The sequence below is a fragment of the Rhinatrema bivittatum genome, chromosome 8 (genome assembly GCF_901001135.1).
Source record: "Rhinatrema bivittatum chromosome 8, aRhiBiv1.1, whole genome shotgun sequence".
Taxonomy (NCBI): Eukaryota; Metazoa; Chordata; class Amphibia; order Gymnophiona; family Rhinatrematidae; genus Rhinatrema; species Rhinatrema bivittatum.
This window is the reverse complement of record NC_042622.1, coordinates 248,619,204-248,634,799: the sequence shown is the minus strand read 5'-3', so window position 1 is coordinate 248,634,799 and position 15,596 is coordinate 248,619,204. Positions and strand designations below refer to the sequence as shown.

General features: G+C 43.7%; 1 protein-coding gene across 1 annotated transcript in view; it reads right to left on the bottom strand.

Annotated features, from left to right (window-relative positions):
- The window catches only part of CHAF1A (chromatin assembly factor 1 subunit A), a 384,823-nt gene that overhangs the window by 332,178 nt on the left and 37,049 nt on the right, over positions 1 to 15,596 (bottom strand). Inside the window, 1 exon segment of the mRNA XM_029614524.1 lies at positions 14,875 to 14,894. Coding sequence (XP_029470384.1) covers positions 14,875 to 14,894 — 20 coding nt within the window.

Here is a 15,596-nt window from a genome sequence, read left to right as displayed (position 1 = left end):
TCGGGAACGTACCAGGGATTTTTAGTGTTGCTAGATGTGTTTAGGGTTTTAGTGGTGAGGGGGCATATCGAGTTGGCAATGTTGGTTGTGATCTCGTTCCAGGATGAAATGGCAGATTCAGTGTCAGTGAGGTCAAGTTAACTAAGTTGTTGAAGAGGGTGGTGATGAGGTTGTCTCTATTGCATGGTTTCCTGAAATATGATGGTTTTGTTGGAATGGGCATCAGGGCGGTTGTAGATTAAGGAGAGTTGGGTTGTTAGGAGAGAATGGTCAGACCAAGGTATAGGGGTGCAGGAGGGGGCTGCGTTGGATTGAATTTGGGAGTTAATTAATATTAAATCCAGGGTGTGGCCAGCTTTGTGGATGGAGTGTTGACTATTTGAGTGAACTCCATGGCTTTGAGTGAGGAGAGGAAGAAGAGGGTGTGCAGGGAGGTAGCGTCAACGTGGAGGTTGAAGTCTCCGAGAATAATGGCAGGGCTGTCCAGATCGATGTTTTTTGTGATAAATTCTGTAAGTGGTAAAGGGTTGTTATCAAGGAGGCCAGGTGGGGTGTATATAAGGCAGATTTGTAAACAATTTGCTTTAAAGAGGTCAATTTCTAGTTTGGATATAGAGTTTGCAGTGAGCAATGTGAGTCTGAGCTCTTTTTTAGCCACTAGGACAAGCCCTCCTCCTCTTCTTTTTGGTCGAGGTATTGAGAATATATCATAGCTGTGTATGGGTAGTTGGTTAATGAGTACGATGTCTGTTTCATTAAGCCAAGTTGCAGTTAAAGTGAGTATGTCAGGATTAGAGTCTAGGAGGAACATAAGAAACATAAGAACATGGAGAGAGACACCGGGTGAGAAACCCTTTTCCTCCATTTACCTGCGATTTCTCCCTGAACCGGGGGTTACAAGGAGATTCCAGAGCCACGACGGAGGTAGAGCCTGACAGCCCGGCCGCCCCGAACCGGAACTGGAGGCGGGACTATAAAATCTTGCTGACGGTGGCGCGCCTGGCGTCAGCCCCTGGCGCGCGCCCCTTAGGTTCTGACTGGCTTAGCCTGGCTTTGCCTGAGTAGCCTGGAAACTTCGGAAATGTAAGTTATATTTTTTCTTGATAATTTGTTAAGGATCTCAGCCCGTGTCTCTCTTCAAGAGATTCGCCTTAAAGATAATATACTCCTAGTTTCCATCTACGGCCAGAAGAGTCCAGGTTATAATTTTCTACAAATAATTATGCCTCATACAAAGAGAAAGGCAAGATTACGCCTTGTCTCTACTAATACCGCATTACCTGGACAAAGACTGGTAGCAGATTGGTTGGAATCCTCTCAAATGACCCCGGAAGTACAAGCCGCTGTGTGGGAGGGTTTAGAGCCAAACCTCCCACACCAGGCCTCAGAAATATCTTTAAGCCCGGGGGCACCTGAAATACCATCTCCCCCTGGCTATAAGGGGATTCTTCCCCTAACAGAGCCTGAGGATAACCGGATAGAGGGAATTGGAATTGGAACTGTATCAGACCTGCAAGAAGATGAATCCAAAAAGAGTGGTAATTTGGAGGAATCACCTCAGATGGAAAAAGATCTGGAAATTGCTGGGGGAAAAAAGATCCCAAATAGAACCTAGAGACTCTAGTACACCTAAGATGTCTAGTGGAGATGTGGTTGATTCGGTAGATTGTTAAAATTAAAGTAATGAAACCTAGTACTGTAACATTAGATTCCCTTTGGAATTATATGGTTAAGATCGATACTCTTATTGTAAACCTAACAGGTGAAGTTAGACAGAGGAATATATCTGTGAAGGAGAATAGAAAAAAGATCCAAGAACAACAGGAAAAAATAGGTAAAATAGATAATTGGTTGAAACAGGTAGAAAAGGTTCAGGAGATTCAAATGAAAAATGAAATTTTATATCAAAGAAAAATAGAATTGCTGGAGAATACTGTCAGGGCATTGAATTTAAGGATCATAAATTTTCCTGTTTCTGATTACTTAAACCCAATTGAATTGTTTAAAACATGTGTCATCAAAATCCTTAACATACCTGAACAAGCTATTCCTGTAGTAGTTAGAGCCTTCTATGTTGGGTTTAAAAAGAGAAAAGAGCAGGTAGAAAGAGTAGATAATGAGAAAGAACAAATTGTGGAGTCATCTATGAATATATCAGACTTATTACAAAAGTCTCATGAACTAGATATTAAAGACAGATGTACTCTATTAGTTCAATTTGCATTCACTACGGATAAGGATAATGTGTTAAAATTCTTTCGAAACAGATCAAAAAATGTTTTTGATCAAAAAATTTGGATCTATCCCGATTTGGAAAAAAATACCCAACTGCGTAGGAAAATGTTTTTGGGATTAAAAAAAAGAAGTAGAGGAGAAAGGAGGTCTTTTCCTCCTAAAATATCCTTGCAGATGTGTAATTAAATTAGGGGGAAAGGATTATTCCTTTCTAGACCCAGAACAGCTAAAAAACCTCCTCGGTAAATAGAGTCAGGTGAATAAGGAATAATAGAGGTTTATGTACTAGGATAAATAGTATTTAATTTCTTTGCAAGAAGGCTCCTTTTCTTTTCTTTAAGTAACGGATCTCAAAAATTTCTTGTAGTTAGTAGGGCCATTTACTGAGGACAATTGTTAAATGATTATTTTGCAATTTTAAAATGTATATGGGATGTAAATGACCTGTATTTCATTTGACAAGATATTTGTTAAAATTCTTGTATTGGATTGAAAATTCATAAATAAAAAAAAAAAAAAAAGAAACATAAGAACATAAGAAAATGCCATACTGGGTTCAGACCAAGGGTCCATCAAGCCCAGCATCCTGTTTCCAACCGTGGCCAATCCAGGCCATAAGAACCTGGCAAGTACCCAAGAACTAAGTCTATTCCATGTAACCATTGCTAATGGCAGTGGCTATTCTCTAAGTGAACTTAATAGCAGGTAATGGACTTCTCCTCCAAGAACTTATCCAATCCTTCTTTAAACATAACTATATTAACTGCACTAACCACATCCTCTGGCAACAAATTCCAGAGTTTAATTGTGCGTTGAGTAAAAAAGAACTTTCTCCGATTAGTTTTAAATGTGCCACATGCTAACTTCATGGAGTGCCCCCTAGTCTTTTTATTATCTGAAAGAGTAAACAACCGATTCACATCTACCCGTTCTAGACCTTTCATGATTTTAAACACCTCTATCATATCCCCCCTCAGCCGTCTCTTCTCCAAGCTGAAAAGTCCTAACCTCTTAAGTCTTTCCTCATAGGGGAGCTGTGCCATTCCCCTTATTTTGGTAGCCCTTCTCTGTACCTTCTCCATCGCAATTATATCTTTTTTGAGATGCGGCGACCAGAATTATACACAGTATTCAAGGTGCGGTCTCACCATGGAGCGATACAGAAGCATTATGACATTTTCCGTTTTATTCACCAATCCCTTTCTAATAATTCACAACATTCTGTTTGCTTTTTTGACTGCCGCAGCACACTGAAACGACGATTTCAATGTGTTATCCACTATGACATCTAGATCTCTTTCTTGGGTTGTAGCACCTAACAAGGAACCCAACATTGTGTAATAATAGCATGGGTTATTTTTCCCTATATGCATCACCTTGCACCTATCCACATTAAATTTCGTCTGCCATGGGAGAATTAGAATGCATAGCAGTGAATGACAGACTTAATTGGCATCTCAGAGACATGGTGGAGAGAGGATAACCAATGGGACAGTGCTATACCGGGGTACAAATTGTATCGCAATGACAGAGAGGAGCACCCGGGAGGAGGTGTGGTGCTTTATGTCCGGGATGGCATAGAGTCCAACAGGATAAACATCCTGCATAAGACTAAATACAAAATTGAATCTTTATGGGTAGAAATCCCTTGTGTGTCAGGGAAGACTATAGTGATAGGGGTATACTACCGTCCACCTGGTCAAGATGATGAGACAGACAGTGAAATGCTAAGAGAAATTAGGGAAGCTAACCAAATTGGTAGTGCAGTAATAATGGGTGCCTTCAATTACCCAAATATTGACAGCGTAAATGTATCAACGGGACACGCTAGAGAGATAACTTTCCTGGATGGAATAAATGATAGCTTTATGGAGCAATTGGTTCAGGAACAGACGAGGGAGCAATTTTAGATCTAATTCTCAGTGGAGCACAGGACTTCGTGAGAGAAGTAACGGTGGAAGAGCCGCTTGGCAATAGTGATCATAATATGATCAAATTTGATTTAATGACTGGAAGAGGAACAGTGTGCAAATCCAAGGCTCTCGTGCTAAACTTTCAAAAGGGAAACTTTGATAAAATGAGAAAAATTGTTAGAAAAAAACTGAAAAGAGCAGCTACAAAAGTAAAAAATGTCCAAGAGGCGTGGTCATTGTCATCTACCGGTTCACCTTTATCCACATGTTTATTAACTCCTTCAAAAAAGTGAAGCAGATTTGTGAGGCAAGACTTCCCCTGGGTAAAGCCATGCTGACTTTGTTCCATTAAACCATGTCTTTCTATATGTTCTGTGATTTTGATGTTTAGAACACTTTCCACTATTTTTCCTGGCATTGAAGTCAGTGTAACCGGTCTGTAGTTTCCCGGATCGCCCCTGGAGCCTTTTTTAAATATTGGGGTTACATTTGCTATCCTCCAGTCTTCAGGTACAATGGATGATTTTAATGATAGGTTACAAATTTTTACTAATAGGTCTGAAATTTCATTTTTTAGTTCCTTCAAAACTCTGGGGTATATACCATCCGGTCCAGGTGATTTACTACTCTTCAGTTTGTCAATCAGGCCTACCACATCTTCTAGGTTCACCGTGATTTGATTCAGTTCATCTGAATCATTACCCATGAAAACCTTCTCCATTACGGGTACCTCCCCAACATTCTCTTCAGTAAATACAGAAGCAAAGAAATCATTTAATCTTTCTTCAATGGCCTTATCTTCTCTAAGTGTCCCTTTAACCCCTCGATCATCTAACGGTCCCAACTGACTCCCTCACAGGCTTTCTGCTTCGGATATATTTAAAAAAATACTGTGAGTTTTTGTCTCTACAGCCAACTTCTTTTCAAATTCTCTTAGCCTGTCTTATCAAAGTCTTACATTTAACTTGCCAATGTTTATGCTTCATCCTATTTTCTTCTGTTGGATCCTTCTTCCAGTTTATGAATGAAGATCTTTTGGCTAAAATAGCTTCTTTCACCTCCCCTTTTAACCATGCCAATAATCATTTTGCCTTCTTTCCACCTTTCTTAATGTGTGGAATACATCTGGACTGTGCTTCTAGAATGGTATTTTTTAACAATGACCACGCCGCTTGGACTTTTTTTTTTTTTACTTTTGTAGCTGCTCCTTTCAGTTTTTTTCTAACAATTTTTCTCATTTTATCAAAGTTTACCTTTTGAAAGTTTAGCACGAGAGCCTTGGATTTGCACATTGTTCCTCTTCCAGTCATTAAATAAAATTTGATCATATTATGATCAATATTGCCAAGCGGCTCCTCCACAGTTAACTCTCTCACGAAGTCCTGTGCTCCACTGAGAATTAGATCTAAAATTGCTCCCTCTCTCGTCGGTTCCTGAACCAATTGCTCCATAAAGCTATCATTTATTCCATCCAGGAACGTTTATCTCTCAAGCGTGTCCCGATGATACATTTACCCAGTCAATATTGGGGTAATTGAAGTCTAAACACACCAAAGCAAGGTGCTGCACTACAAGACAATTAAAGAACACAAAAGTGCAGAGCATAGAACTTTTAGTCCTGATCAAATGAGATTCCAATCATTTTATAAGTTCTGAATTTTATTATTACTCCCATTATTACTGCACTACCAATTTGGTTAGCTTCCCTAATTTCTCTTAGCATTTCACTGTCCGTCTCACCATCTTGACCAGGTGGACGGTAGTATACTCCTATCACTATAGTCTTCCCCGACACACAAGGGATATCTACCCATAAAAATTCTATTTTGTATTTAGTCTCACGCAGGATGTTTATCCTGTTGGACTCTATGCCATCCCGGACATAAAGCACCACACCTCCTCCCGGGTGCTCCTCTCTGTCATTGCGATATTATTTGTACCCAGTTATAGCACTGTCCCATTATTTATCCTCTTTCCACCATGACTCCTGAGATAATTAAGTCTATGTCATCATTCACTGCTATACATTCTAATTCTCCCATCTTACTTCTTAGACTTCTGGCATTAGCATACAAACATTTCAAAGTTTGTTTTTTGTTTGTATTTTCATTCTGCTTTTTAATTGATAGGGATAAGTTAGAATATTTTAGCTCAGGTGAGTTTTTAGTTACAGGCACTTGGACTATTTTTCTAATTATTGGAACCTTACTGTCGGGATGCCCTAATTCTAATGCATCATTAGTATCCTTTGAAGATACCTCCAAACCATGTGCTGCTAAGCGACTGTTGGCTTTCCCCTTTGTTCTAGTTCAAAAGCTGCTCTACCTCCTTTTTAAAGGTTAGTGCCAGCAGTCTGGTTCCACTCTGGTTAAGGTGGAGCCCATCCCTTCGGAAGAGACTCCCCCTTCCCCAAAAGGTTCCCCAGTTCCTAACAAAACTGAATCCCTCTTCCTTGCACCATCGTCTCATCCATGCATTGAGACTCCGGAGCTCTGCCTGCCTCTGGTGACCTGCACGTGGAACAGGGAGCATGTCAGAGAATGCTACCCTGGAGGTTCTGGATTTAAGCTTTCTACCTAAGAGCCTAAATTTGGTTTCCAAAACCTCCCTCCCACATTTTCCTATGTCGTTGGTGCCCACATGTACCACGACAGCCGGCTCCTCCCCAGCACTGTCTAAAATCCTATCTAGATGACGCGTGAGGTCCGCCACCTTCGCACCAGGTAGGCATGTTACCAGGCAATCCTCCTGTCCACCAGCCACCCAGCTATCTGCATTACTAATAATCGAATCACCAACTACTAACCCTTCCCGCCTGGGCAGTAGGCCTTGGGGAGATATCCTCCGTGTGAAAGCACAATACATCACCTGGAGAGCAGGTCCTTGCTACAGGATCCTTTCCTGCTGCACCTGGTTGGTACTCTCCCATCATGAGATCTTCTTCCTCCAAGGTAGCACCAGGGCTGCCAGTCTGAAGTTGGGACTTGGGCTTCTATGGCCCTGAAGGTCTCATCTATATACCTCTCTGTCTGCCTCAGCTCCTCCAGCTCTGCCACTATAGCCTCCAGAGATCGAACTCGTTCGCTGAGAGCCAGGAGCTCTTTGCATCGCATGCACAACTTCTCACCGGTGGGTAAAAAATCATACATGTGACACTCGATGCAAAAGACTGGGAAGCTCCCCACTTGCTGCTGGACTGCTGCCTTCCATCTCAGTTTTGATCAGTTCCTAGTTACGTTTTAGGTTGCTATGGGAGTAGGAATGTGTCTAACGTCCTTTAAATGTATTAGTGAATTCACCATGTGTCTGGTAGTGGCCTACCGGGGTCTGATCGAATTCTCAGTAAAGTTTTTGTTGATGTTTGGTGTTTTTTTTTTTTTGTGAAAGTGGCACCTGCCTATAAATTAAGGGATGAGCTAGGGGTGGGTAGGCGAGGGGTGGGAGGGTTGGTAAATACCTATCCTCAACGACTATTTTTTTTTTTTTTTTTTTAGATGGACTGAGTTGCAGAGTAGGAGTGTGAAGGTAGTAAGGCCTAGAAATTGTGTAAGCGGGGAGAGTATGATGGGAAGTGACGTGTGTACTTTAGTGGGTGGCTTCCTAGGGTTAAGGGACCATTGGTTGATGATAGAGATTGGGAAAGTCTGCATGATGGCTACTGCAGGCAGGCTAGTGACAGATATGGAATTGAAGGGAGTCGAGGAAAACAGTAGAGGTGGTTACTGGAAGTGATGAGAGTGTGATAAGCGCTGTGTGAGGATGGGACAGTTGTGGAAGAGAACTGAAGTGGTGAGGGGGGCCTGGAGTGAAAAGGGAGCGAGCACAGGGGCTGGCAGTGGGGGAGGGGTAATGGGTAGGTGAGAGTGTGGAGTAGGAGGAGCTGTAAAAGGTGGGGTAAGGGCATGGTGGATAGCAAAAGATGGGTATAGAGAGGCTGAAGGGGAGGGGCAAGGGGTGTGCTGGGGGGTTTAGAACGATCTATCCCTCGTTGTTCAACGCGTTTTCTCTGAAGTCACTCGGGAGGGCAGAGCCCATGAGAAGGCCCCAAGGCGTCCGGGATCGACTGTGTCCAAGGTGGAGACACCGGAGGCGGTAGCAGTGTCGGGCGATCAGGGCGAAGGTGCGATGGCCACCTCGGGTAGGCTCACGGCGTTCTAAGCGTTCAAGCGGACTGGGGAAGATCCGGTTTTTGTCACGGGCTGTTATGATCGTGTGCGATTCTCTGTTCTGTGGAGCCGGTGCAAAGTGGCAAGGGCCTCTTGGCAGCCCACGGGGGGGGGGGGGGGCTCCACGTAGGAGTTTGGAGTGACACCATGCACAGGTGGAAGTCCAGAAACTAAGTCGCTGGTGTGGTTGAAAAGTATGGGGTGAGGTTAAAAAGTGAGACTCAAAAGGGCAACTCAAAGGGGCGCTCTAAGGGGCAGGCCCCTTTGTCGTGCTCCTTTGGCGCGTGACGCCAGGCGCGGGGCACCCAGGACTTGCCTTTTAAAGGCCTGGGAGCTCCGGTCACTGGAGTGACATGGAGCTGGGAGTCTCCCTCGCTGTTACAGACACGCTGTATGATGCAGGCGTCTGGTGGGTTGGCAGAGGTGAGTTGCTCGGGACCCCGGTGGGTCTGCGCCAGTAGTGCGGGGTAGAGGGCATCGGCGGAAGATGTCCGGCTGGGTGCAGGCCCGGTCGCGGGTAGGCCGGTGTCGTGGGGCGGTCAGTCGAAGAGGATTGATGGCTAAGAAGTGACTTATCTTTAGTCTGCAAAACAGACTTGCTCTATCATCCGAATAAGCCCAATAAGGATCCCCCAATGCTTTGTGCAGTCGTATCTGAATGGAACTACCATGTCTGCTTTCATGTAGCAACCCAACATAACCTTCCGTCAAAGCGGGAAAGCACAGAACATAACGGAGTACAAAGGCGGCTATTTTCAAGATAAAAATCCACCAACACGGTTCCAGGAGTCTCCGGATGACAAAATGTACATCGGGAAGCGAAAAGGAACTTGAGGAAGTTTCACCGCCGCCTCCAGAAAGTGCAGAGGGCGACAGCGGCTGGAAGCCCACGCAGGGGCAGCCCGGGGCCTGGAGCAGCGGCAATGATGTAAAGGCGGTTCTCACTCGCAGTAATTTCAGAACCAGAGTTGGCCAGGATGCAATGGTGGCAAAGGAGCTGGGCGACAGCGGGATTTGGCCTCATGCATGTAGCAGCGGCAGCTACTCGCGCAGTGGGGTTATGTTGAGTGCTCAGTCAGTCCATGCCCAAAGTTGCAGCTCCCGGATAGCGGTGCTCAGAGGGACTGGGGGCATTTCCATTCTTCTGTACAGGAAATAGCATGTGAGCCCAAGCCTGGCTGAGACTTTAAAAGAGAGAAGAGAGGAGGAGAGGGGAGAGAAAAAAAAAAAAAAAAAAGAGAGGTGTGCTACCTACTTTGCCATGGCCCTTACAAAATGTGCCTTCACTCACCCCTGGAGAGGAAGGTCTGCTTCCTCATAGCAGAATTCGATACAGTCTGCTAGCCAGTTGGAGAGTTTGTTTGCCCACTGCAACTCCCAGCTTGTTTTTGTCAAAAGAAAGAGTTGGATGGATTTCCTATGGACTGCAGTGTGGTCTAGATAGAATGCAAGTGCATGCTTACAGTCCAAGGTGTGCAAAAACCTTTCACCCTGGTGAGAGTGAGGCCTTGGGAAAAGAGTGGGCAGACTATATACTGAATAAGGGAAGAGACTGGCCACCTTAGGAAGAAATTTAGGGCGAGTACGGAGGACCACTCGGACACGGAGGAACCTAGTGTAGGGTGAGTATGCAAGAAGGGCTTGTAACTCACTGACCCTTTTAGAAGATGTAATGGCTACAAGGAAAAGAATTTCCCATGTTAGAATTTTTAATGTCATAGGAATGCAAAGGCTCAAACAGGGAATGCATGAGCCTTGTGAGATCTACATTTAGGTCCCATTCCGTAACCAGTGATCATAGAGGAGGCTTAAGTTGTAGAAAGTCCATGATAAGCAGACTCATGAAGGGTTGAGCCGTTATCAGGTCATCCCCTACTCCTTGGTGGTACGCTGAAATGGCACTGAGGTGTACCTGTGCAGAGGATGTCGGGAGACCAGAATCCAAAAGGTACCCTATATAGCAGAGCTTTCCAAACTTTTCATGTTGGTGACACTTTTTAGACAAACAATTTCGGGACACAGTAATTCAGTCTACTAGCAAACCAGAGGTTAAAGGTTAAACGAACAAAATGTATTTCGACAATTTATGTATGTTTCCTTAAATATATACATAATAAAATGTTTCACGACACAACCTATCTTGTGAAAACCTTTCATTTATATTAAAAATATATAATATTCCAAGATTAATGTTATTGTTATAATTTATGAGTAACAATAATAAAACAGTTATTCTGTTGTTCAATTTACCTCTTTAATGAGATATATGAGCTTGATGGGATGAACACAGCTTTTGAATATTTGGTGTTAATAAGAAAATCCAAAGGGTCTTCTGCGTAATTTTAAAAAGCTGGCCAGTTTCGCACTATATAATTATTTGATAGCCTCATTCAACTAATTCTATATGGCTATGAGAGTGAAGTCTGGAATTTATAGGAAGGGACAGAATGTCAATATAAATCCTGCACCTCCAGTTCTGTAACTCTGTGCATCCACTGAAATTCCCCCAAACAATGGAGCTTGAATGTTTCCCTTACAGCTCATCATACTAAAAGATATTTTCAAATTCTGGTGTCACCTCACAGTAACAGCAGCACAAACACCTTCCACTGCCAGGCACATTGTGAACGAAAATAAAACCTCGCAAAAAAAAAAAAAAAAAAAAAAAAAGACACAAAATCTATACTGCAATCCCATTGTAACAACAGTAATAACACCAAGGACTCAAACAACAATAACCCTACCTGTGAAAAAGCAAGGGTAAATATTATACTAGGTCCTAGAATACCAATACACCACCTACTGAGGAAACAAAACAAACCCGATTGCTATAGATCCCTATGCTAGCGAATTTCTCATCATGGTCACACACACAGAGCAGAGACAGACCCTCACCAAATACAGAATACAAAATAAAGGCGCACAAATTAGACAAAAACTGAAATGGAAACCCCAAGAAGCCAGACTCTGTGTATTAATAATGGAAAAACAGAACCACCATTCCTCATAAAACAAATAAAATCAAGAAACAAAGCATCAGTTTAATAGTAAAACCATACTAATAAAAGAATATTTTAAAACTACTGATAAATAGAATTTCTATTCATTAAAATCATATACATTTTTTACAATTTTCCAAACACCAATAAAATATTTCAAAACAGCAAATATATCAAACAACACCCAATAATTAAAACTAATAAGGATTTTAAAAAGCCCCTGCTGTCCATACGTGGGAGCTCTTGATTTCCAGTCACCCTGATATTGTCAAGGATTAGGAGGTTATCCTCTCTCTCTCACACACATACTCACATGTCCATTCTCTCTCATACATACACTGTCACATACATACACATTCATGCTCTTATACCCACCATAACCTCTCGCTCTTACAGTCACTGACACTCTCAAGCTCTAAGACACTCTCTCCCCCTCCACACACACCCCCCACACAAACTCTTACTCCCCTGGATTTTCTCATACACACTCTCTCTGGCTCCCTCACATATACACCCAGGCAAGCTCCCAGTCACTCTCACACACACAGACCCCCAGGCAGGCACCAATTCATTCTCACACACACACACACACACACACACCACACACAGGCCGGCACCTATTCTCACACATACAAACCCCAGGAAAACACCCATACATTCTCATATACAGACACACCCTCAGGCAGGCACACACTAAAGGCAAACCCCCTCTCTTTCTTTTGCCAGCAACCTCAGAGCCTCTCTCATTCCTCTGCTGCCACTGACACTGATGCCGCATGGCTATTGGGGAGGCGCTGATTGCTGCTATTGGCACTGAAGCCCATTCTGCTGCCTCCTCTGTGCAGGTCCCGTGGGTTTCCACTTCCCCCATGTTGATCTCGTACATTGTGAAATCAGCATAGAGAAAGTGCTACTCTTGCACATTACCAAAGATTACATGTGCCAATCAGTAAAAAATAATTTATTTCTTTTTTTACCTTTGCTGTCTGATCTTAGTTTTCTAATTGGTTGGTCACAGGCTTTTTTGTTCCACCTCCCCTTTCTTATTTTTTTGCCAGTTTTATTTATTTATTTATTTAAGGTCTCTTTTATACCGACATCCGTTGACACATCGCATCGGTTTACAAAAAACAAAAACATTTGGGCGGAGCCCTTACATATAACAGCGGAACAAGATTAACTTTTGGGCGGGGCCCTTACATATAACCAATAGAGTACATTAAACAGGGGGGTGAAAACTAGATATAAATATAAATCAATATGAGTAAACCAACTATATAAACAGATAGGAGAGTTCAAAGTACAAAAAACAGCAGGCAAATTCTTAGTCTTAAATCGAAGGCATTCATAGTCATAGCTCGAAGAGTATATATTATAGAGGAATTCTCTAAAGGGGAAATTCTAAGTGGTGGGGGGGGATATGGAGTAGGCTTGCTGGAAAAGCCAGGTTTTCAGTTTTTTTTTGAATTTGGGTGTATGTGTCTCTAGGCGTATATCATGGGGTAGGGAGTTCCATAAGGTGGGGCTGGCGAGGGAGAAAGCTCTGCTAATAGTAGAGGAGAGTTTGAAAGTTTTGATGGGTTGGGCACGAAGGGTCCCTTGAAGGGCTGTGCGGGTGGGTCTGTTGGAGGTGCGGGGGAGGAGGGGGGGGGTTGATCCAGTTGAGGTTGGAGTTTAACAGACTTTTATGAATGATGGAGAGTGCTTTATAAAGAATTCGTGATTTTATTGGGAGCCAATGTAGTTCTATGAGTGTGGGGGTAATATGGTCTCTTTTTCTTGTGTTTGACAGAATCCTAGCGGCGGCGTTTTGCAAAAGTTGTAAAGGCTTGGTATGTATTGCAGGGATGCCGAGGAAGAGAGCGTTACAATAGTCTATTTTAGACAAAATGATAGACTGGAGAACTGTGCGGAAGTCGGAGAAATGAAGCAGGGGTCTGAGTTTTTTTATCGTTTGGAGCTTAAAGTAGCATTCCTTTAGGATGGATTTAATGAATGGTTTAAAGGTGAGATGATTGTCAATAAGGACACCTAGGTTGCGAGTGTGCGGGGGGAAAGTGGTAGATGAGTATGCAAAAGGAATGTCTGGGAGCGGATGCCTGTTAGATATGATTAATAGTTCAGTTTTGTTGGGATTTAGAGCTAGCTGCATGTCATTGAGGAGTTGGTTGATAGAGGAGAGACAGGATTCCCAGTTCTGTAGCGCAGTTTGTAGAGAGTCAGAGAATGGGAAGATGAGTTTCACATCGTCAGCATATATGAAATGCTTGATGTGAAGGTTAGTGAGAAGCGTGGTAAGGGGAAGCATGTATATATTAAAGAGGGTAGAAGAGAGAGAGGATCCTTGGGGCACACCTTGAGGGAGACTGATGGGGTCAGATTCATTGTTGTCCACTAAAACAGTAAAGAAGCAATTTTGGAGGTACGATTGAATCCAGGTGAGGGCATTGCCAGTAATCCCGATACTCTTCAAGATATTGAGGAGGACATCGTGATTGACTGTATCAAATGCAGCAGAAATGTCAAGCATTGCAATCAGGTAAGAGGATCCTGAGTCGATTCCTCTGATGAGGGTATCATGTAGGGAGAGCAGTAGGGTTTCAGTACTTAAATGCTTCCTGAAACCGTGTTGGGTGGATGGGAGAATATTGTTCTGTTCTAGGTGATCAGATAGGCGTGAATTAACTAGTTTTTCCAGGACTTTAGCTAGGAGGGGTAGATTGGAGACGGGTCTGTAATTAGATAGGGTGGCAGGGTCAAGATTGGGTTTTTTGAGTAGCGGTTTCACTACTGCTTGCTTGAGAAAATTAGGGACTGTGCCATGCTCTAAGGAACAGTTAAGAATATTCGATAAAGGTTTGGCGATCACTTTGGGTATAGATAGTAAGAGTTTAGAAGGAATAGTTTCAGAGGAATGTGAAGAGGGTTTCATTTTTTTTAGGATGTTCTCAACTTCCAGGGAGGAAGAGGAATCAAAAGTGGAAAGGGAGATTGGTGAGTTTATAGAGGGGAGACAGATTTTGAAGCTGTTGCGAGAGAATTGTGCTGTGATGGAGGATACCTTGTTTTTAAAAAATTGTGCAAGCTCATTGCACCGATTTTTTGAGGAAATTGCAGGTTGTTGTGTGAGGGAGGGCGAGGTTAGATCGGCAACCATGGAGAAGAGTTCCTTTCATATTGTCTTTTTTTCTATTTCTTTTCTCTCCATTTATCTTCTTCCCTCAAACATTCAGTCAGGTTCTCATTCTCACATGCTTTCTCTCTCTCACACACACACAGGCTCTCACTCTCAGGCTCTCTCTCATACAATCATTCATACAGTGTCTCTCTTGCACATGCTGTCTGACTCACACACCCAGGCTCTCTCTCACTCCCACATGCTATCTTGCTCAAGCACAGGCTCTCACTGTCACATGTTCTCTCTCATACAATCATTCATACACACAGGCTCTCACTGTCACATGCTGTCTCACACACACAAGGCTCTCTCACATGCTGTCTCTGCAAACATTCAGGTCCTCACTCCCACACACAATCGCTCAACTAACCTCATACACGCACTCTACGGGCCCTCAGCCTCTCTCTTACCTCTGGGCCTCCTCTTCACGGGTCGCTGCAGGATGGGCTCTGCAGCAGCCCTGATCTTCTCGGGCCGATCCGCGATGGGGACCCTGCTATCTGGCCTCCTCCTCTTCTCGCCCGCTGCAACAACGCTGCTGCTCCTCTCCCTTTCTGCCTGTGCGGCTCCGGCAACATTTTTCTTCCGGGACCGCACGGGCAGGAAGGAGGAGGAGCACCTGCACGTTTCGACGTGACCTTTTTCTTCTTTAGGCCGTGGTGAGGTGAGCTCCACCACGGCCATGCCGATCTTCCTGCTGTGTGTCTCCGGCACACAGCACAGCGATATTTCACTACTCAGCCGCCAGTGGGACGAGCTCCACCGGCGGCTGCATTGGCTCCCACTTGCTGGTGTGCCACGTGCACCGGGCTTGCGTGACACACCGGCAAACTGCAGGCGACACACTAAAGTGTCGCGACACACACTTTGGAAAGCTCTGCCCTAAAGGAAGAGAGATTTCCTGGTTCCAGCGTTTTACTTAAACAAACCTAATGCAGTAACCACAAATTCTGGGAGAAAAAGACTCCACCTGAGAAAAGCAAGTTTGCTTACCGTAAACGGTGTTTCCGTAGATAGCAGGCTGAATTAGCCATACTGTCATGGGGAACTGTCCGTCAGGCCCGGACGGTGGAGCTTCACTAGTGATGTCAGAGCTTTGCTCTGA